Genomic DNA, 23,121 nt, shown 5'->3' on the forward strand with positions numbered 1-23,121 from the left:
CTAAAGAGCTATTATGGTACTATGGTTTCAGGACTGAATGTAAATGTTATAAAACCTGACAAAGTAAAAATAATATTAGCAAACATAATCTGAGGGGGAAGAGGAAGTGTAAAAGAACTCATCATTTCATCTTTCACATCAGTAGTTAATCGATTGTCTAAAATGTACACGTAATAAAAAATTAAAATTTGAAAAATAACAAAATATCTTAATAATTTTTCACAATCTTTTTCTTTTCTTAATCATAGTGATTTTTAAGAACTATTATCTCTTGTCCTGTTGTAGTGAAGAAACATTTGCCTGGAACTCAACAATGTCTTGTTTTTCTTCGATTAGTTTTCTGTCTGTTAAGTCATGTAAAATTAAAATTATTTTCTAAAACTTCATCTAAAAGGTAATCTCAGTCATATAAATTACCTCTATATATCTCTGTTTCTCTTTCTCTCTTATGTACATATGAGCATTGTTCAGACACAAAATGAAAAGTTACCTACCAAATGTTAACTTTTGATAATTTCTAGGTAGTGGGATTTTGAGTGTTAATTACTTTCTTGAACTCTTTGAATTTTTTATATGAGCATATGTCATATTTATAAATATAAACAGTACTTTAAAAAAGGCAGTGAACTCTTAGGCCAATTTCAAAGAAGTCATATGTAGCTGCAAAGTAATAAAAAAATTGTCATTCTATTAAGAGTATGTGTCAGTCTGTAAAGATTTATTAAAAGTCCATTCAACATAATCAACTCACCGGGAAGTGCTGCTTTACTTATAATTCCTGTAAGCAGAGCTAACTCCAGCAAAGACCCAGCACTAACATCCTGACAGCGCAGGATTGCTTGTATGGTATCAGAATGCGAAATGAGAAACTGCAACACCTAAGCCGAGAAAAAGAAGATGTCTCCTCAACTTGATTAGAAGCGCCTTCGCAAAGACTATGGCAAAACAAGCCAAACATCCGAATCACTTAGGTACTGTGTCCCCTTTTATTTTTTTAAACAGATTCCTGGCCTTAGCCCATAATCATTGGACATGAAACTCAGTAATCTGTCTTTGTCAAAAAAGATCCCTGGGGGATTCTGTTATAATCAGTAAAAGACTGGGTTTAGAGGACCAACTTCTGTTTCAAGAACGCTTAATCTTAATAAAGTAGCAGACAAGGACAGTCACTGAGTTTTAAAGAACTGATTCAAAGGTCACATGTGTAAGGGGTAGAATGTCACCTAGACTAATGCAGCATAAAATAAGGTGCCACATTAGAAACAGCAGCATTCTGTCTTGGCGAGATAAGCCTGAACTGATGGCAGGGAAAGCAGACAGAATTAACGTAAGTTATTAGGACATAGCTCCTAAGGGTATCACAATAATAAGAGCAATACAATAAAAGATTACGGATTTATAATGATGAGCCTAAGTAATCAGTGAAAGGCTAAATTATATATTGCATTATTAAAGAAACAGAGAAATATATATTTTTTGAAAGTTTCACTGAAAAGTGATGACAATAAAACTAATTTCTGGTGCTCCAAAAAATATTTTTATTAGTTAGAAAATTCATTTATTTGAACTACTTCATTCTTTACATATCACGACTAAATGTGGCATATCATCCAACTTTTGCATTTTCTGCAAGGCCTAATATAGTGAATAGTCTCCTCTCAATAAATACCTGGTTAAATTAAATTTAGAAGCCTGCTTATTCCTATCACAAGAACTGCTTCCTTTTATAGAACAAATTTAGAACTCTTGCTTTCCATATTACTTACTAATTAGCTGCAGTGTCTCATTCAAACAAGACTACAAAAACAGGCCAATGAAGTTCAGAGCGAAGTTCAAGGGGGCCTGTTTTCGATACCCAGGTGTGCCACCAACAGTACTATTAAGGTAAATTCACTTACGCTTTCTATACCTAGGGTTTCTGCACTTGTAAAATGAGGATTTGGCACTAGACGATTTCTACACTAAGGGTTCCTCTTACCTGCCCTGCTGCCTGCAAGTGCTGGGCCATACTAGACGTGAGGATGACCTGGCACAAGCGGAGAGCCGGAAGGAGAATCTGGCGGTACCGGTCCACCGGAGTAGGGATGAACACTGGGGGGTCTCTCATGCCAAACACACTTCATTCATTTCCACCGAACAAGGAGAGAGCAATAGTCCCAGGGTTAAGGTAACACTCCAACGTCCCTGACCATCTCCATGCAAGCCACCACAGGGGGCTGATGAAGATGTGAAGCTACAAGTGAGTACTCTGCATCCCATGTCGACAGTATAAATGGACTTATTTGTTTGAAAAATCTCAATAAAGAAAATCTGCATAATTTAAAAACACAATATTTGAAACGTCCTAAACATATTTATTCTGCTCCAAATTTTCCCTTGGGCTTTAGAGACTAGAGTAAGAAATAGAGAAAAACAAGTTTTTCCCCAAATTTCCCTCTCCTATACCCAAAGCCGAAATTGAATCCACATTATAATATTATATGTATATAAAAACAAGATTTAAAAAAGTTAAAATGAGGTTGTAAAATCACTTGACTTTTAAAAGGTTAGGTCTTGGCACATTGTATTAATAAAATATTATTTATTGCAAATGTTTATATTTAAACTTTTAAATAAAAGAAAACGATTGCCTGTTGAAGGGAATGAAGTAGAATAGAAAATAACAGGAAATTAATAAGAGAAAGATTTTACAGACAGTGATAATAATATGCCATGAACTAAGGAACATAACTTAATCCTCTTCATCTAAGGTGAAAATAATAACTCTGATGTTTAAAACTTAAGAAAGCAATATAAAAAAAATTTTTTTTCTGGAGGTAAAATAGCTCTCTTTATAGTTAAACCTAAAAAAACTCAAATACTCAATTTGGCAATGGATCTTTTGAAGAAAATTATTAAAACAGACCAAAGTGTTATTTATAGTTAGGAGGGCAGGCTTTTTGTCCAACAATGTTGCAGCCATGTAGACAAAGAAAGGGAAAAAGAAAACCCATATTAACATATAAGAAATGTGCTAAAAAGCTTGAAACTTAATTTGGCTTAAAGTTTTCAAGTTAACAAGCAGCTGGTAAATGTTAAAATGAGAAAAATATAAAATACTATCACAGTCATAGGAATAGGAAATCCATAACAGGTAATCATTTCACCATGATCCTTTAAAGACCACTATAACTGAAAACCTGTATTTCTATTGAACAATACAGTCAGAAAGAAAAACATGCACTAACAAAATAATCTTCCACTTCCCTCTTACATTATTGCTCTAAAATGTAAAGCTTCTAGGTCCCAACCCACTTTAACCCTTATTAGCAGCTCCCATTTATTAGTAAGTGGCCGGGGTATACCACCAGAAACCAAAAAAAAAAAGAAAAAAGAAAAAAGAAAAAAGAAAAAAAAAAAAAAAATAAAAAAGCCCACAACAAGATTAAACAATACTGCTGAAATAGAATTATAGTCCAGTGGCAAAACTGTTTGAAATTTCCTTTTTTCCTCAATAATCCTTTACTACTGGGAACTTAACAAAACAAAACAATCTATATGGACACTTACCCCTGCGGGTCCACTTCTGGGCGCATGTCATAAACTTGGCATTGTGCCAGTCTCACAATCACCCCAGATCTCAGCAGCTCTAAGGCACCCTGCTGTATCTTAGCCACTCTCGTCAGAAATGCCTAAGAAATAATGCAAGAAAAATCATCAGTTAAGAAATCATATCCAAGGACCTTAGATAAAAATGAGACTCTCTCATGGCACATTTCTGATTTGAACCATCACTGAGGGGAAATGCTGAGCTAGCTATAAAGGGGCACATTATACCACCTATCTTATGGATTTTTTGAGGATTAAATGACATAGCACATCTGAAGTGCCACATGCAGTACCTAGCACAAATTAAACATTCAACTAAACTGTAGTTCCTGTTATCATCATGTGGGCTTATGGAGGGCAGGGAAGATCATCTGTTTTGCTCATAGCTGTATTTCTAGTACCTAGTGCCACACCTCGCATATAATACACATTTAATAAATATTTGTTAAATGAATGGAAAAAAGAGTTAATGAACAATCTAAGACTTTAGCACTTCTATTATTGTGACACTATGATATTTTTAACCAGAAGACAACAGAGAAATTAGAAAAGATTTGGAGGAAAGAAAATGATGAGTTATAGACTGTATTAAAAATCCCATGTTTAAAACAGAACAAGTACATCTACATCAGAATGTTCAATAGGCACCTAATAGTCAGAATTCTGTCGTGGAAAGACAACTTTGCTCCTTGCTTTCCTCATACAGCACTGAGTGTCGTATCATTCGCCACTATCATCACCCTGAGTAAGTCATAGACTTATTACTCAACTAACTCTCTCTGGATCATTTCAATTCAAATTTAGCCTGCTTAGAAGATACATTTCTAGCACATGTCCCCAAATATGAAACTCCTTAGAATGATTACAGCTCACATGACAGAAATATTCAAAATGCAGGCCACATTAACGTTCTTTAATATATCTTTAGCCCCAAGAAAAAATGAGCAGTTGACCCAGCTTCAAGTGAACATAGAGCCTCACCATTTTGGATTCATAGGTATAAAGGGCTTTTAAAAGTGGAGGTTGTGGGGTGAGTAAGCTCTGCAACGTAAGGTCATCTTCTACCAAGCTGTCCACGAGCACCTTCAAATAGCCGCTGTTGGAGAGGTACAGAAGCCACTGCTGCTGCCTGTCTACAGAGACGATCCGATCAAGCAGAGCCAGCGCCAGCATCTGCAGGAAGATAAATCAAAGTCCAAATCACGGGATGGCTCCCAAAAATCAACGACAGAGACCGTCTTCATCTGGAAATATTTAGAACTTTTCTCATAGGAGAATGGTTGCAACAAAACTTTCTTCTTCCATTTTTTTTGTGTGTAAAATTGAATGTTATGTATCTAGAATCTAGATTTATTTATTAACAAAAGGGAAATTTGGGGGGGGGGGTAAAGTTATATAGCTAGAACAAAACTTAATACATTGAAATAATAATATTAAATATTTTAGCAGAATCTAAACATTAATTTTTAGAGGAAAGGAATTTTTAAAAATAGCCTTTTCTCTAATTGTAAAATCTTACATGCTTATTATAGAAAAGTTATATAGGAAATACATAGTCTGATAAACACAATTAATCTATTTTGGTCTATCTCCTTCTACTCTTTTTTCTATGCCTAAAAACAAACTCTTTTAAAAACATAATTGAGAAGTTACTGCAATTTATATTTTACCCTATTTCTTAAAATCCAACAGTTTTCAAAAACATGATTAGAATGCAATGTCATTTTCCACTAGCAAAAAGTTCTCTGCGGTGTCTCTACTGTTTCTACCAATGGCAGACTAACCTCGAAATCAACAGAAAGATTATTCTGAGGGAGAATTCCAAATGGAGAATTTGAACAGAATTAAACAAAATATATGAATAAACAAACTCGAGAGTCCAAATTATAGCAAATAGGCAAATTCACTAAAATATATTGCAGAAAATAATTCTTGATATGTAACATCGAAAAGTTAATTCGGTTTAGACCTAAATAAGTCAAAATACTTATTCAATTACAGCACTAAACAGGGGCTACCTACCCTTCCAATCTCGTGGCCGTCACAAGCGTCCCGACAGACCACCTCCATGAGGGCGGCTCCGTAGCTCTCGATGATGGCTATGTTTTCTCGCTGCAATTTACTAAACGCGTCTTCAGGGGCTGTCAATCTTTCCCACATGGTTTTCTTGGCTAAAAGAGTTACAACAGAAAAAAATTTAAAACACTCCAACAAAAAGCAGTTTGGTAACTGAGTAATTAATTAAACCTTATACAGAACAACAACAAAATCTTTGCAATGCTGCATGTACACAAAAGTCCACCAGCCACGAGTCCCCAGCAGGTAAACTTTAAGACACAATGCGCATATTCCATGCACAGACACTATTCCACTCATAAGATAACAGTGGTACTAGGAAAAGGATAAACTATTCTTTAAAAATCAAAATGAATTATGAAACTCCAGGAGAACCAATATCCTGTATTTATTCTGCTAAGCAACCTTTAACTTTTACTGAGATCTATGAGAATTTCACTCAAAAAGATCAGGTACAAAGTAGACAAAGACCTGCTGCCCAAAAATCAGATATTTTTATTCTTTTATATTTTTAATTGAAATGTTTATTAAAAAGAAAAAGTATACCCATTATGAAATTTAAATGTACAATGAAGACATGATCATATATTTCACATAAGATTCATGTAAACCCTTTAGAAAAGTTTCAGAAATACATTATGTAAAACAATAACCTGCATTTGAAACTAATCTTATGACTTCTTTTCCAACTATTGCATAGCAGTAGTTTTTAAATTGGGAAAAGTTTCTCAAAATAAGCTGATCAGAATGGAGTAAAAACAAAGCAAGCTTACTCATAAAAAATAAAAGTAACCCATATTGTGGTCTATAGTGCACTTTTTTATAGCAGCTTTTTGCACAAGTTTTTGCAGCAGGCAAACCTTCAGAGTTTTAATAAACAGAAGGCAGGTACAGTGTTTGGCACAAAAATAAATGCTCAGTAAATACTTATTAAATTTAGCATTTCTAATTCGAAACTTAAAGACTCTATTACCTACGGGAAAAAGTAATTTGCTACTTAAAATAAGTCAAAATAAGCAGTGATTATGACTAAGAAAAAATTAAAGGAGGAAATTACTGTAAAATTAGATCATTTGGGAATTTAAAAAAAAGAGAACTTTCTTTTATGGTCACACTGCTTTACCACATCTTGATAATGACTTACAAAAAGCATGACGTACAGCTCCACCTAGTGCTTAAGTGGTGATTTTGCCAATTTGGATGTTAAAACGATAATTTTAGGCAACTACAGAATGTTAAGAATTTTAGACAAGAGGAAAATGGAGGAGTTATGTTGTGGGGGAAAGATGGAGTGGGATCCCCATTACTATCTTTCTTTAGAAATCTCCTATTCTTTTAAAAAGCTTTCTAAACTAGTCTTTTATTTTTAATGACCTTAAAAACATTTTTTTTGTACATTATTTAATTAGGTAGGACATTTCTATAAATACATCATTTGGCTATTATACCTTCTAAGGAAGATATTATGTAAAAATATATAGCCCATAAAAAATAGTATGAGATAATCTGGGTCTTACACACAGAATAGTTTTTAAGAATCTATGTACAAAATAACAAACACTCATAAGGGTTCTCGAAGGGCACAAGGAGTCAGTCCATTACAGAAGGCACTTATGACAAGTTCTCAAATAGCAGAGTAACTCTGGCTTAGAGCATTATATATATTTGTCTGTTAAACAGTTAAAAACATGTTTCATATCTGGAGACCAAAGAATCCAGCTTATTATTCTCAATTAAAAACACTAATTACATTTGAGAAAGCGGCACATATCAATATTTTAAATACGCTTATCTTCTGACCAAGTTCTACTTAGAATTTGTCACATTAGAACAAAAAGACATATATGCATGCTATTAACGGGAGTTCAAACTGGTATAGGGCCATTTGATAGAATCTATTAAAAGAAAATGAGCACACTCTTTCACATGAAAATTCTACCATGAAGTATCCTTCTTGAAAAATACAGAGGCATATAAAAAATTATTTGATGCAGCTTTTTTTTGTGATAGTGAAATTAGGAAGAATTTAAGTGCCTATGAATCAGGCCAATGGTAAAATAAATGTTACTTCCCTATTATGGAATAACATAGCCACTTTAACAGATGCAACGAGATACGTACTGTGATACGCTGCAGGGGGAAAAGGATGGCGTACACACCACGCCCAGCTTATCACTCAGTGGGGCGAGGGGCGAGACAGGGAGCAACCGAAATGTGTAAACTAAAGCAGTATTTCAGGGTTTGTTTTGACGGTACTTATGTGCTATCTTCATAATTTTAGAAAACTAAACATTCTTCCTTGACTTTATAGTAAGCACCTAACTGATTCTATACTCGCTGGTTATAGCTTTGCTTAGCTAAAAGAAGAAAAAGTGATTTTTTTTTTTTTTTAATTTAAAGTAACCAATCCCTAAAACCAGAAAAGATTAGAAACCTATCTAATTCTACCTGCTTCTAAGGTGTCCGGTTCATCCGGTCTCTGGGCGATCTGTAAATAATAAAGCAGAGAGCCATACAGGTGTGTCCTCACTCGCTGGAATCCGCCACCTAGGTAGACAGAGTAAGACCCTTTATTCAAATTAAAGTCAAAACAAAGACAAAAGCTGTAATTTATAGGAAATTGAGAATAAAAAACCTGTCTTCAAAATGAAGTCTAACAGTTTCTTCAATATGATGTGAAGTGAAGAATCTCCAATAGAAGCGAAACCCACCGCTGGGTTCTCTGCTGGAGGAGGTGAGGTGAAACAACTATCAAGCGTAAAAGCGTAATGGGCCTCTCCAGGCCCCAAGGCTAATGGATGCTTCTGTTCTGTGCGAACGGCCTGGCTCAAGTGAGCAGTCAGGGTGAACACAGCACCTGCTACCACCGGCATTAACTCCTGTGCCGCTTCATCATCCAGGATCTTAAAGCAAGAAGACAAATCCAGAGTGAGACCCTGCTTTCAGTTATTGACACATTGTGTATACGTTTAGCTTTTCAACTACCATGAGAATAGAACTGTACTGTTCAAAGAAAATAAAAGCTAATATATAGAAATTTAAATAGGATGCTGGGTAACACGGGTTCTTAACCAGAGGAATTCCTACCAGAATTCCCTAGAGGTTCTTAATGGAAATTCACATAAATGGCTTCGCTGCTAGACTGTCTCATTCAGTAGATCTGGAATGATATCTGTCCCTGTGTATTTTTAAAAAGCTCCCTAGATAATTCTGATATGCACTCTGGTTGAGAGCCACCACTATACTTTTCTTTCTCAAAAAAAGTCTTAGCATCGGCACTGCACAACTCTTATTTACTCCTAATCTAAATTAGAAAAAAAAAAAAAAAAAAAAAGGAGGTTGGCAAGCTACATGTTCACCTGGTAATTAAATATTCGGCAGTATAAAATCATTTAGGAAGTATGTCACCTTATCATGCACATCTTGCAAAATATCACGAATAATCAGTTGTCGGTCTTCTGCCTGAATGAGGTCCTGGGGACAAGCTGTCAGTATAATTTCTACCAGCTGCCTCCATGACTCCAGCACGTGCCGTTTTGCATGAAGACATTGCAGCAATTTGTTTCTTCCTACTACATACTGAAGTATAGTGCTGATTTCCTGAAGCCAGAGAAATTGGATCACAAAGTTAACACAGAGGCAAATAATGTCTTTTACTAACAGGTCCCTGTTTTGAACGATGTCAGTTAACTTGGAAACAATTATAGTATATTTTGGAAATCTTCCACATGCATACCAGTCAGCTGATAACTTATCACATTATGCAGCTAGTTAGTGCTATGAAAAATTTACACAGCTCTATGTGTGCGTGTGTGTTTGTGTGAAAGGCAGGGAGCGAAGGTCGTATGGGTGGAAATGAGCTTTTTAATCCTATCTTCTTTCTCCTTGCAAATGTCTACTTATACTTACTCTGGAGCACTAGAGTTGCCTAAAACTCAAGTTCAATGGCATGTTTCCCGGATGTGTCTTTTAATTCTTTGCCTTTTGCTTTAGCTTAGCCTGTTGTGTTTCCCTGTACATGGTTCTTTCCACCGGCCTCTTAACTCCCACCTTGTGATAACAAATGACTCTCTCCTCTCTCAATGAAAGCGAGCAAGTGAAGTCTAATACACAACATGAGCAGGTTGAAAATCCTTAACCAGCCTCACAGAAAAGATTTATTTATTCTGGCATCCAGACATTAGCTGCAGTTCAGTTTACAAAAGTTATAAAGCCAAAAGTGAAAGATTCCATTAAAGCTAAATTTTTAAATAGTTTAAGTAATTTAAACGTTAATACTAACATATGCGCAAGAGGCTCACCTCCATCAGTAGAGGTCTCTGTCCTATGGCTGCCATACCCTGAAGGGCATTAACTTCGGCTACAAGAACCCTATGAAGAAGCTATAAAAGTGGATGAAGAAAGAAAAATAAGACCATTTCAGACACTATTACAACAGTAACCAGTGGCAATTACTATAAACTGTCCTAGAGGGAAAAGTTTTGGATACTTTTAAATAAAACCTAACAGTGGCACTGTCTAGTTTCTAATCAAAAATATTAGGTACCCCTCACATTCCAGAGAGTGGTACCAAAGAATCTCTGTGGCAGGTAAGTTAGTGCAAATGCCCTGAATATCTTCTTTCTACTGATGCTATTAACCTGGTAGAGTTAAACAGTTAAAACCACTCCGTACTTTTAGTTGGGCAGCATGACTACTAAGAGAAAGGTGATGGGGGACCTTCCAAACAGGCAAATTTAGTTTGGACTATTTGTTTTTATTTCTCAGCTGTTTGAAAATTGAAAAACACAGTCTAACGAACCAATGTCTATCAGAAAAACAACAACTGAACGGTTATATTTCTCTCGACTCAAAGTCTGAGCCACTTAATACTGTACACACTTTAAAGCAATCCTCACCTTGACATTGCAGACCGTCTGTCCCCGTAAATTTTTATGCTCACAGTTAGCGATAACTTGTTCAATCTGAGTCCGATCAAAGAAATCCAACTGCAAAGGCTCAGGAATCTCCTGACTGAAGTCGATTGAGTCAAGAATACTGAGAATTTTTCGACGCACTAGAGAAAATAAAAAGTAGTTCAGTTTTGCTTGGGACACTGAGAAGAGCAAACCACTGTACTTAGCTCACTCTCAGAAAGACAGTGAGTGCTATGTTCAGAAAGGGAGTCTATAAACTAAACGCTTTACTGAAATCTAAATTTGATTTTATTTCTACTAAAACCATTTGCAAAAATATTTTCCTGTCTTACAATCCCAGTTTTAAAAAGGTTTTTATGGATGACAAAGAATCCTTTATGTAGCTTTTCTATATCTGTTATGAATTTGCAAGTACAGGCATGATAATTCTCTTGAAATTTTACGCAATTTAATATATAGCTATAAATGTACCACAAATTCAAAGGGTTTTACCTTTTGTCGCAGTGTCAAAGTGAAGGAACCCAGAGACAGACCTATTTTCGTCTTCTACTCCTCCTTCACCATCTGTTGAGGCATCAATAATAACAGACCAGAAAAAGAACAATATACTTGGAAAAAACACACTTGAAGTATCTTATTTCTAGGTCACTGTTTCTAGGTCAAAGAGCCCTCTGCAAATAGATAATTAAAATGCAAATGTGATAAGGGCTTATCAACAACATTCATCTAATTCTTTCTGTCCCTGTGGGATCCACTTCACGATTGTAAAGGGGATAATCAGAACTCTGAGAGGCAGGGCCCAATCATGCCAATGAGATGGTTAGAGAAGCTTATGCTTAATTTGCATGTATAATACATAATAAAATACCTTTGGTCTTGCTGGCTCTCTGTGACAAACTCCACTGAATATTTGTGTATATGAACATAGCAAAATGTGGACGCTTCAAACAATAATGAGATGATTTAAAAATTTGGTGTTTTAAGGGAAAAAAATTCTAAAAGTAGAAGGAACTTCGTTGGCCTGCAATCACATACTAAGCACAAGATTCAGATTCGTGCTTAAATTCACCCAGATCAGTCAGCAGCACAATAAAACTAATGCCAACAATTCGCATGTTCACCTGAGTACGGTTTCACTGGCATGTCATCCAACAGGAGGTGCAGGAGCCGCTGGGTATGTGACCGCTGACGATTCAGAGAGGTCACCCTTAGTTCTATCGAGGCGGTCTTCATCAGCCACGACATTTGGTTCAACATAGATATTTCATATTCTAGAAGTTAAATACATAAGTCAGTTTCCCAGAATAATAGCACAAGTCAGAACAGACCTAAATTCTTTAATTCATCAGGTATCTTCCCATGGAACACAGTCAATAGTTTATGAAACTTGGAAATACAATAATTTATCGTTCTGTAAAACTGAAAAAGGCAGACATCAAGGGAGAAAAGGTAAGCTAATATGTATCTGTAAAAGATGAGCAAAATGAAAGGAAAAACAGGAGAGGATCAAGTGTCCATTACCAGGATAATTTCATATAGATCTACAGAATTCTGGGTCCGTCATAGTTTAACATTAATACAGAACTTAATACTTAAAAAAAAAAAAAACCCTTAAATACATAACTTATAAAAAATTATCTTAGTTTGTTTTATATTTCACAAATATATTTTTTAAAAATTAAAATAAGTTTAAATTGCACAACTTTGTGGTATCTCAGCATAGTCTAGGCCACCCGGTCAAACACACAGTTAGGGCTGGGCCTCCCGCTGCGGCAGCCACTGGAGAGCAGCAGCCGTGCTCTGCGCCGCCCCTGAGCCTCCACAAGGGCCACGAGGTGACCAAGAATGTGAGCAAGCCGAGGCCCGGCCACCGCCGCAGGCGCCTCACCGAAGCACAGCAAGTTTGTGTGGGACATGATTCCTGAGAGCCTGGAGCTACTCAGGGTCTCCAAGGAAAAGCGGGCTCTTGAATTCATCAAGAAAAGGGAGGGGGCACGTCCACACCAAGAGGAAGAGCGAGGAGCTGAGGAGAGCCGCTGCTGAGGACTGCGCCCCTCCCCACTCCGTGCATATTAAAACCTTTTTGGAAAAAAGAAATATATATATAATTGGGGCTGGGGAAAAATATATATATAGTTCGGGTTGGGAATCACTTATACACATTTTTGAATCCAATATTATTTTAATGCCTGGCTTTGAAGTCCTAAATTATGACAGTATAAACATAAAATACACCAAATACTGCTACCGCTACTACTAATAATAGGTAATGCTAGATTGATTTTTTAAAAAAACAGATACCATAATAGTCAAGATTAAGTTTTCTATTTAGGTATAAAAGAGGATTTCTTAAAAAAGCTTCTTAATATAAACAGATTTAAGACTAAAAATAAGATATTTATTATGAAAAGAAAGTTCTTTGCCATAAGATAATTTTTGCTGTTAGATAATTCCCAAGGTTCTCTCATACCATCACTCTCAAATTAGAAGCTGATAATTGCCAACAATGGAAATATATTACAAAATCAGTGAACCTAGATTTCCTAAAACATAAAGATGATGTAAAGTAAACTTTAAAAAACACCAAAGGCCACCACTGTCTGGATGTACTGTGAATTCAGAAAATTGTTAAAAACTGATCAAAAAGAAAATTATATAAAGTAGAATCCTAGAAAACATTGGTACCCTGGGATAATTGCTTGGTCATGTCAACAAAGTAAGTTACAAACAGTTTCCACCATAATTAGTTTTACATTATTTCATTTCAAGACTGAATTGTTTTCAATGTATACACAAGGAATAAAAAGATTTTTACAAAATAACTTTCCAGAAAATATTTTCTTATCCTTCAACACAATTTAAAATATTTACTTATTAGGAAAAAGATCAAATTCCAACTTCGATTGACTATTTTTAAATAATTTTGTGGTAGCAGCTAAAACATCATCTTCTCTAGCACGAATTACGAAAGCAACCCAAAGTAACAGGCAAAGTAACAAAATGCGAACAGAATTCCATAAATATTTTAACTACTAGAATCAAATGTTATATAAATAAAATCGTTCAACATCGACTACAAATTTTTTATAAGGAAAAAAAAGTCCTACCTTTATTAGAAAAAGGTAAATGTTGCAATTGAGAAAATAAGAAATCCTGGCTGGTTCTCAAGTACCTCATAGTAGGGCCGGATGTATCGGAGCATGCACATAACTGATATATCACCTTAAGAATTAAAATAAGAAAATCCCCAAGTCAATTTTTTTGTGTTACACATTTTAAGATAAAATGTGAATTTTGATCTACTAAGTGGAAACTAAGGCCCATCAACAATTTGAGCAGAATGAACAAACACAAGTATAAAACTTAGAAGCTCAGAGTTCTAAGCAGTCTGTAGCACCTTAATTCAAGAACATTTATAAGAATACAACCAAGAGTGCTGAAGACATTATTGTAGGACTAATCTTGAAATCGCCCTAAAAATATTTATTTATACGTACATACATACATATAGTTAATTAACGAGTCTTAGTATTTTAATTATTATAACCAGGATTCAAACAATTGAAGAATTATAAAGACCTACAGATTCAACTAAATAATGAATATAAACTCAAAATAAAAATTTAATAAAATAGATTTAGGCATAAATGCTTTTATAGCAAATATAAGAAAAAGTGAATAGCTATAATATATATAAAGATCTCCATTAGATATATAAATATCATCAAGAGAGCCAAATAGATAAAATGGCAAAAAATGTTTTACATGAGAAAAAATAAAAATGGCCATAATCAAAAAAAGTATGGTTCTTTCAGTAATTAAAAAAAAAAATTAAGTGAATAAGGCAAGCCTCTATGGTAAATAAGCAAAATGCTTAAATGTAAAAAGCAAATCCCAGTATTTGACAAAGTGGTTGTGAAAACTTTCATTCATATGTTTCATTTCATAAATATTTATTAAATGCTTTCCATGCAGCAGGTACTTTAGATTCTCTCTTATTGGCACCATTTAATACCCACTATAATTGTTATGATTACTTCTGAATTAAAATCTGAAGTCATAAAACTATTCATATCCTTTGACCCAACAATCTATCTTCATTATTGGCCCGATTCCATACTTGCAAAGTCATCTACATGCTAAAGTTTATTTGTAACTCCAAAATCAACATTCACATGCTTTTGTGGTCATTCATGGAAAGGCACAGAGTAGCAAAAAATTTGAGCTGCCAAACTTGTCTGCTCTCATTTAAAGTTAAACAAGGCTGTGCTTTGCCTTCTTGTTTCAGCTCTCATGCTGTAAACAAGTGTCCTCTCCCAGTCTATTTGTGCTCCATTTTTTGCATTTGTGCTTTTTGTTAGATATTTCGTTAGTTAAAATGACCCCTAAGCATAGCACTGAAGTGGTGTGTAGTGTTCCTAAGTGCAAGAAGGTATCAATGTGCTTTAGGAGAGAAAATACAGGTGTTGAGTAAGTTCCATTAGGCAAGAGTTTTAGTGCTGCTGACCATGAGTTTGATGTTAATGAATTAATAAAATATAGTAAATAAAGTGTCTTTAAATAGAAATGCATGTAAAACAAAGTTATGCATTCATCGGGTGACAAAAATGTTGAGACCTGAGGACTGCAGGATTCTAACCCTGTTTTCCCCAGGAGCAATGGTTTAATATTCACCAAGTCAGTGTTCACTGTGAATTTATAACACAAAACAACAACTGAGTGTAAATCTTTGTCTAGAAATACATTTCTAAAAATATAAAACAACAAAAGGTAGCTTAAGATGTTCACCAGGACACAGTAAAAAAAAAAAAACTAGAAGCAACCAAAATATAATTTACATTGTAGCTACACAGAAAGATTATGGGGGGGGAGGGGAAGGACACAAAACTGTATGACTACTGAGTATAATGAACTAAATATACATAACACACACAAAGGAAAAGATAAGGAACACTAGGTAAAATTTAAATAGTTCTGCCATAGATACATTCTTGTCCTTTAAAGAGTTTTGACATTGTTTTTGATAACTCTATAAACAACAAAAATAATTGATTTTTTGTTTTGTTTTGAACTTCTTAAATCAAAACAAAAACCAGTTCTTTGTATTAGATGGTCAGGTAAAAAGACACAGGAACAGATGCTCTAAGATGTGGGAGAGGTAATGCCGTTAGAGGGAGAAGGACAGAAAAAGTGAGTTCCCAAAGTACCAAGAGCCATTTTCAAGGGAGTTTCCCACATCCCTCCTAGTTCCCAAGATCACATGGGGAAAACCTCCATTCTTACAGAAAAGAGAGCAAAGGCAAAGGCTATCTCGACTTCTTCACCCAGAAAGCCTTGCATTGCTGGGTAATGAGGGTATCAATAAGGCCTCAAATGATTCCCCTTTGCTACAATCAGACTTACTTAAACAAATAAGTTCTTTTTAGAGATTTGAATTTTCTTCTGAAGCAGAGTGAAAGAGAAACCTATACACGACGGAAGCACCTTTCATTAAAAATGGAACAGTGCTCCTTCTGGCTCTGAGCAGCAATATGGCAGTTAGTAAGGACAAGCACCTGCCTAACAGTGGCAAAAAAGAAGACAAAGAAGTGGTCGACTCATTTTCTAAGAAAGATTGGTATGATATGAAAGCACCAGCTATGTTCGATATTAGAAATATTGGGAAAACACGAGGATTCAAGGAACCAAATCACATCTGATGGTCTCGAGGGTCATGTTTTTGAAGTGAGACTACCTGATCTGCAGAATGATGAAGATGCATTTAGAAAATTCAACTTAATTTCTGAGCGTGTTCAGGGTAAAACTGCCCAATTTCCATGGCATGGCTCTTACCAATGACAAAATGTGCTCCAAGGTCAAAAAATGGCAGACAACGATCAAAGCACATGTAGATGTGAAGACTACAGACAGTGATATTTGCTTTGTTTATTGTGCATTGGTTTTACTAGAAAATGCAACAATCAGATTCAGAAGGCCTCTTAAGCTCAGCATCGACATGTCTGCTAAATCCAGAAGATGAAAATTATGACCTGAGAAGTGCAGACAAATAACTTAAAAGAAGTGGTCAATAAACTAATTCTGGACACCATTGGAAAAGACATACAAAAGGCTTGCCAATCTATTTATCCGCTCCATGATGTCTTTGTTAGAAAAATCAAAATGCTGAAGAAGCCCAAATTTGAATTGGGAAACCTCACGAAGCTTCATGGTGAAGGGAGTTCTGGAAAAGCCACTGGGGATAAGATAGGTAGGTGCTCAAGCTGAACGAGCTGATGGAGATGAGCCCCCAGTCCAAGAATATGTTTAAAATTCAGACTTTTCATGGTGACAAAATCCATTTGTGACATTTAGGGGAAAAAACAAAACAGTGCTTCTTGTTAAAACAACAGATTCTGACTCAGCAAGTCTGGAGCGGGGCCTGGGCTTCCACGCTAACAAGCTCCCTGGTGGTGATGCTGATGATGCTGGACCACGTTTTGAAGAGTAAAGTAGCAGAGCATGCGTGATAAAATGGCAGGCTGCTGGTATAGACATGTTTTGTTTGGTCAGTACAGTGTTTTGAAAATCAGAGGATCTAGCAAACCAGGGCCTACATTCCAACATGGCAAAAACAAGCAGGGGCTGAGGAGCGGGCATGGGTTCTCCAGTCTGTCAGATTCTCCTCTCCCCCTCTTCACCTGCCTAGCTCCTTCAGCGTAGATGATTAACCTTATCCATTGTTTCTAGTACACCAAATTCTATAACACAATTCTAAGATTCTACAATTCTATAAAATATACATCAAGTTTGTTCCCCCATTAAGGAAGAATTAATTTTGATTCAAAGGAAGACCTAGCTGTAGAACTTACAATAAAGGGATGTTTGGACAGCCAGAAGACAGAAGAAAATAGTAAAAAATTATAAAAAGGGAAAGAAAAATCTCCATGTTGCAGGAAGTTAATGCTGTGCTTCTTATGAAAATATGAATCAGGGTGCCACTTAAATTGAAAAATCAGTCCTATCTTACAAAGCCTAGTTCTTAAAATATTTATGAAATGAATAAGAAATAAATATAAGAAAATACAAGTAAAACCTAAGTTCTCATTATAGCTTAAACTTTACATGAATTTGACTTTCTAGCCCCTCACATACAACTACAGAGCTGCATAATGTACGTAGTTATTAAAAAGAGCCTTCACTTACATGCTCACATCCTCGTTTAAGTCCAACAACGACCCCACTTCACAGATTGAAGAGACGTGTCATAGCACACTCGAAATGGCTTAGCTAGTCAGGGGCAGAGAGGGGAGCCAGAGGTTCCATGACCCAAATCCATGGCTCTCCCCACAAAAAGAAGCAACTTGAAACAAAGCATCATCATTATAAAGCTTCTACACCACCTGGTCAAAATCTATCTCAAAAATCCAATTTCTCTCATTTTTCAAGTGGCCAACCTATAGGATCTGTAGATGTTTAGGATTCTCGGGGTTTGTGGATTATGGGTTTTATCCACAAATGAAAGACTGGTCAAACCGCCAAATGAATTCATTTCAACTCAGTCTTACTGTCATACTTGCATGTCTGTGATGTAGTCAAGCAAGTTTCTTCTATTAAGTGCTACGTGGTACAGCCTTTAGTCTACCTGGTAACACAGCTCAGCGAGTTGAGGCGATTCTCTCACCGCCACCGGGCCTGTCCTCCCATCCGTTCCTTTTTCCAAGATGTTTAAGATGGCATGAAGGCACGTTCGAGGGCAGCCTAACACTCCTATATGAAACCAAAAGAAAATTCAACTTTTCTTTTTAAATGTCTGCATTAAAACCCTGAAAATACCTTTATAAAAGTTAAATCCCATAAACATCTGCTCTACTGTAAACAGCCTTTCAAATATTGATACAGAAAATGGATAAATTCTAATTTTCTAAGGCTTAGTTTGTCCAGACTTGAGCTAAGCCCTAAAGATTGACTCATCGCATTACTTTTCATACATTATTTCTTTCTTTCAGTGAATTATCTCATGATCCCCAAATTCAATAAATGACCATTTAGATACATAAACATGAAATAAATGCCTATGTGTCTCATGGCCATACCTGGATCTTGTAAGTTTGTGGTACTGACAGGTTTCTTCAATTCAAAGCCCAACAGGTAGAGAGCAAGACTGGGCGGATTGCGTTCCAAAGAGGTGATGAGAAGATTCAAGATGTGGATTCTTGTTTCATGACGGATTCCAGCTAATTTCTTTTCAAGTTCTGATCCTTAATGTGGAAATCACAAAACAATAAAAAGTTAACGTAAGTCAAATTTAGGAATTACGCTAAGTGAAATAAACCAGCCAGAGGAAGACAAATACCTTATAATTTCATTTATATGTAGAATTTAAAAACCAAAAGAATAAATAAAATAAAATAGAAACAGACACATAGATAGAGCAAGCTGATGGTTACAAAAGGGGAAAAGGATGGGAGGATAGGAATTTTAAAAAATGGTAAAAGGAAAAAAAAATTTTTAAATATAAAACTTATATTCCAAACTTTCATGTTTTCTTTAGTTTCAGGTGACTAAAGTAGCCATTACATTGAGTTTAGACCTGTATTAGAGGTCTCCCAAAAGCCTTGTACATTTATGCTAGCAAACTAAACACTTAATAGCTTTCTTTATATTAAGTATTTATATAAAGTAAAAAAGATACATTAACCTAAGACATACCCTCTTCTAAACGTATAAATTCTTCTGTATCTTCACTATCCAAACACTCCACAAATCCAGCCATCAGCTTCTGACTTACACTCTGCAGTCATGTAAACATAAAAAAAAAAAATTATAAAGTTTCTAAATATTAGAGAAACTATAATATATATTTATAAACAATTGTCTATAAAGAAAAAAAGCAAATCTACTCCAAGTATTTAGGTTTTAACTACATTTTTAATTAACAGAAAACTCAGTTCCTTAAATTGCCATAAGTTAGCTCTATAAAAATAAAAAAGCATTTTTAAAGTTTATTGGTTTCAAAACTGGTTTCCTTCATTTTCTTTTCCAAAGAATCAAAGTAGTTATTTCTTCAAATAACATTAAATTGCTATTTCATGACCTCTTCATTATATACTCATTACTATGGGGTCTTAACTAAAATATAAAATAAAATTCTCATCTTCTCTCTTTAAAAGTGTATTACTATCAATTTTACATTTCTGGCTGAGAGATTATATATCACTCAAACTCCGTAAGAAATCTAGCAGGATGTTAACATTGGTAATAATTCACACTCAAATGAATGCCAGTGAACTGAAAAGCTTCATCTTCAACACTCCTAGTTTTCCTGAATCTCATCCAAAAACCAGGTTAGATATCTATATCCTACTATAAATAGTGGTTCTCAACCTGGATGGTATTGCCACTATGAGGGGCACTTAAAAATATGCGGACATTTTGAGTTGTCACAATTACAGGCTACTACTGACAGACAGTGGTCGGGGACCAGGGATGCTAAGTCCTGCAATATGATGGACAGTTACACAGGATGTAAAGACCAGTTCCACTCAAGTGCTAGAGGAGCCTGTTACAGAATACTGTGGAATACACAATAAAATTCTTCAACTAGCTAAAGCAGTAGTCCAACATAAAGATACAATGGGACAAATGTCTATAAAGAGAAAAAAATATCTTCCCCAATTGTAGCTATTCAGCAAATAGAGATTATAAATTGGATTAACAGAAGAACATCTAAAAACTCTCTATGGTGTAATATCACATGAAGTGACACAAATGTGGATTACCAGGAAACCACAGTAGACAACTCACAATAGTGAGATACATTCAGCATCGCAGAGGCTCACTCAGAACAGAGGCAACTGACAAAGGATGAAACAAAGGATGCAAAAACCAAACAGAAGTTGCACTTATAAACCTAATCACTTCAATGTGTTTAGAATAGCAATCATCTCGTTAAGCCCTAGAGCCACATATTACAGTATATACAGTATCATCACATACAACAGTATGTGCAGTATCACTATAAATGGTATTTGGTATTATGTCGAAATACAAATTTGAACATGGGTAGGTTTTCACCCATCATAAATAAATCTACTTACTGTCAGAGAAATTTTCCACAAACAAGAATAAGATTCCTCCACAGATACTATGACTTCTGTATGGACTGAAAATGCACCAAAAATTAACAATAACAATAACAAAATCAGTTACCTGGTCATGTGTGAAATCCCCAACCAATTTTATCTGAATATTGGTGTTGCAAGAGATACAGCAGAGGATCTTGGCACTTTCAAAAGCCAATTCTGGATTAGTATTGCCATGATACAGGTATCTTTAAAACAAGAAAACAGTTGAGAAACAATGAGATGAAACTTGGCTTCTCACTGTTCTCAAAAAAGAAAACTTAGAACCAGAGCTTCTCTTACCCGTGTAGCGCTTTTGGGTAAATTAGACAGTGGTTTCCCCATCTAACCAGCATACCCTCTTGTGGGTTGAACTGTGTTCCTCCAACATCCCTATGTTTATATCTGAACCCACAATGACCTAATTCGGAAACAGGGTCTTTGGAGAGGTGGTCAATCGACTTAAGACCAAGTCATTAGCAAGGCTCCTGATCCAATGACTGGTGTCTTAATAAAAGGGAAATTTGAACATTGACACACATAGGGAGAAAGCCATGTAAAGCCATGTAAAGCTGAGGACAGCGATCAGGGTGATGCTTTGGTAAGTGCCAGAAGCTAAGATATATAGGCAGTGTAAAGTCTGCTCCCCAGCCCTATCCTCCGAACATCTAAATTCCCTACAAGAGATACACAGCATTAAGGTTATATCGTTTTATACTTAGAAATGTTTAGGACATAGGATAATCCAGAAGAGGAAAAAATATTACAAGGTTCAGAGTAATTAACATCAGAGGAGCTAGAGAAGGCAAGAACAAAGTGAGGCCAAAAAACACTGACGCATTCGGGATCTGACCAGATTTGGCAATCAAAGCTAGAATGCCCATCTGATTGATTTCTTCATTTTTCTACCTACAAATATAACCTACCTGGCAATATTCACCACATTATCAGCCTTCTTAGTTCTGGGATTGATTCCTTGCAGAAGCTGTTCTAAAGGAGAGACTATCAGAGCCAGCTGACTCTCTCTCAGAAGATCCATAAAGAGGTTTTCCTTTTGCAGGGTAAGGTTGAGAAGCGCAAGGCAGTGCTGCACCGCTTTCTCCAAATGCTTCTTCCCTGGAAACCAAAAGTTCAAGTTAGAAAATTCTACATGAATCTTCGAAACTCATAGTCGATTCTTAGGAAAATGAGGTAAAAGATGAGTTCGAGATTCAAAAAGCCCTCAAATTCTCAATATTTCATCAACTTCATGAAAATGCTCCCCCATGCAAGTAATGGTAATTTTTATGGCTCGTTACTTTTATGTAATAGCTTTTCAGTCACTTTTCCTGTATCTTTGCCATAATTATTTAGGGCAATGGTTTTCAGATGGGCGTGACTTTGGCCCCAGAGGACATCTGGCAATGTCTAGAGACACTTTATGTTGTCACAACTGGGGAAGTGCTACGGTCCTCTAGGGGGTGGATGCCTACAGGGCACACGGCTTGCACGACTAAGCATTATTCAGCACAAAATGTCAATGGTGCCGAGGCTGAGAAACTGATTAGAGTGATACATACTCATTGTGGGAAACTCGGCGGAAAAAAAATAAATAAAAACATATATAAGAATATAAAATATAAATAAGAATCACTTATAATCCCATCATTCAAATTTAAAATACAAAGCCAAATTGCCAACGTTCAAATCACAGTGCTGACACTGGGGGAAGATGTAAAACCTCCTTGCACATCAATTTCCTTATCTGTTAACTGGAAATAATGGTATCTACCACAAAGGGCTTTCGTGCAGATTAAATGCATTAATGCATGTAATGTGCTTTTAAAAGCGCCAAGTAAGCACTCAACAAATGATAATTATTAATAAGTATTAATAAAGATAATAAGTAAAACTGAGTGAACATTAGGTATAGTCCTTTTACAAATATTATATGAAAAACAAAACAAAAAAGTACTTTGGATTTAAACTGAGGCATGTTAAACATGTTAAAGTGAAAGAAAGATATTATAATTACCTATAAAAGATCCTAAAATGAGACAGTTATAGTGAGAGTCTCTGTCTTTTAGTCTGTTTTCACTTTTAATATACCTTCATCGCATGACTCCCTAAAAGCTCCACTGTAGATACAGAGAGAGAATCTTACAGTGAAAAAGAACCTCAGAGATCATTTGATTATTTCAAACCCCCAGTTTACAAAAATGAAAATATCTAAACTGTTTTCAAGACATAAAGACATTCAGGCTCATACCAGGAAAAGGGGCATAGGTATCAAGCTGCTTAACGCCTTCTTCCAGTAAGCTAAGAGCAAGCTCCAACATTGGTGACTCATTCAGAAGATGATACATCAGACTAAATCCTGGTGGCTTATAGGCTATGATTTCTTCTCCTAAACAGAACATAACATAGTCCAAGATATGGTAAATTAGTATTTTTGTCACACC

At 35.5% G+C, this 23,121-nt stretch overlaps 1 protein-coding gene and 1 pseudogene across 2 annotated transcripts in view; one reads left to right on the top strand and one right to left on the bottom strand.

Annotated features, from left to right (window-relative positions):
* Positions 1-23,121, bottom strand: part of NUP205 (nucleoporin 205) — a 66,430-nt gene that overhangs the window by 11,873 nt on the left and 31,436 nt on the right. For both annotated transcript variants that reach the window (XM_016121107.2, XM_036230868.1), the window contains exons 17-35: positions 22,929-23,066; positions 21,607-21,796; positions 20,769-20,889; positions 19,269-19,350; positions 18,653-18,817; positions 18,202-18,326; positions 13,688-13,802; positions 11,702-11,851; positions 11,073-11,144; positions 10,563-10,720; positions 9,966-10,046; positions 9,073-9,264; positions 8,300-8,567; positions 8,113-8,211; positions 5,611-5,759; positions 4,570-4,761; positions 3,550-3,671; positions 1,979-2,117; positions 752-878 (exon numbers count right to left, since the gene is read on the bottom strand). In XM_016121107.2, coding sequence (XP_015976593.1) covers positions 752-878; positions 1,979-2,117; positions 3,550-3,671; positions 4,570-4,761; positions 5,611-5,759; positions 8,113-8,211; positions 8,300-8,567; positions 9,073-9,264; positions 9,966-10,046; positions 10,563-10,720; positions 11,073-11,144; positions 11,702-11,851; positions 13,688-13,802; positions 18,202-18,326; positions 18,653-18,817; positions 19,269-19,350; positions 20,769-20,889; positions 21,607-21,796; positions 22,929-23,066 — 2,685 coding nt within the window. The remainder of the gene's footprint in view (positions 1-751; positions 879-1,978; positions 2,118-3,549; positions 3,672-4,569; positions 4,762-5,610; positions 5,760-8,112; positions 8,212-8,299; positions 8,568-9,072; positions 9,265-9,965; positions 10,047-10,562; positions 10,721-11,072; positions 11,145-11,701; positions 11,852-13,687; positions 13,803-18,201; positions 18,327-18,652; positions 18,818-19,268; positions 19,351-20,768; positions 20,890-21,606; positions 21,797-22,928; positions 23,067-23,121) is intronic.
* Positions 16,112-16,887, top strand: LOC107498237 (annotated as a pseudogene).

The sequence above is a fragment of the Rousettus aegyptiacus genome, unplaced genomic scaffold, assembly GCF_014176215.1.
Source record: "Rousettus aegyptiacus isolate mRouAeg1 unplaced genomic scaffold, mRouAeg1.p scaffold_m13_p_13, whole genome shotgun sequence".
In the NCBI taxonomy this organism is placed as follows: domain Eukaryota; kingdom Metazoa; phylum Chordata; class Mammalia; order Chiroptera; family Pteropodidae; genus Rousettus; species Rousettus aegyptiacus.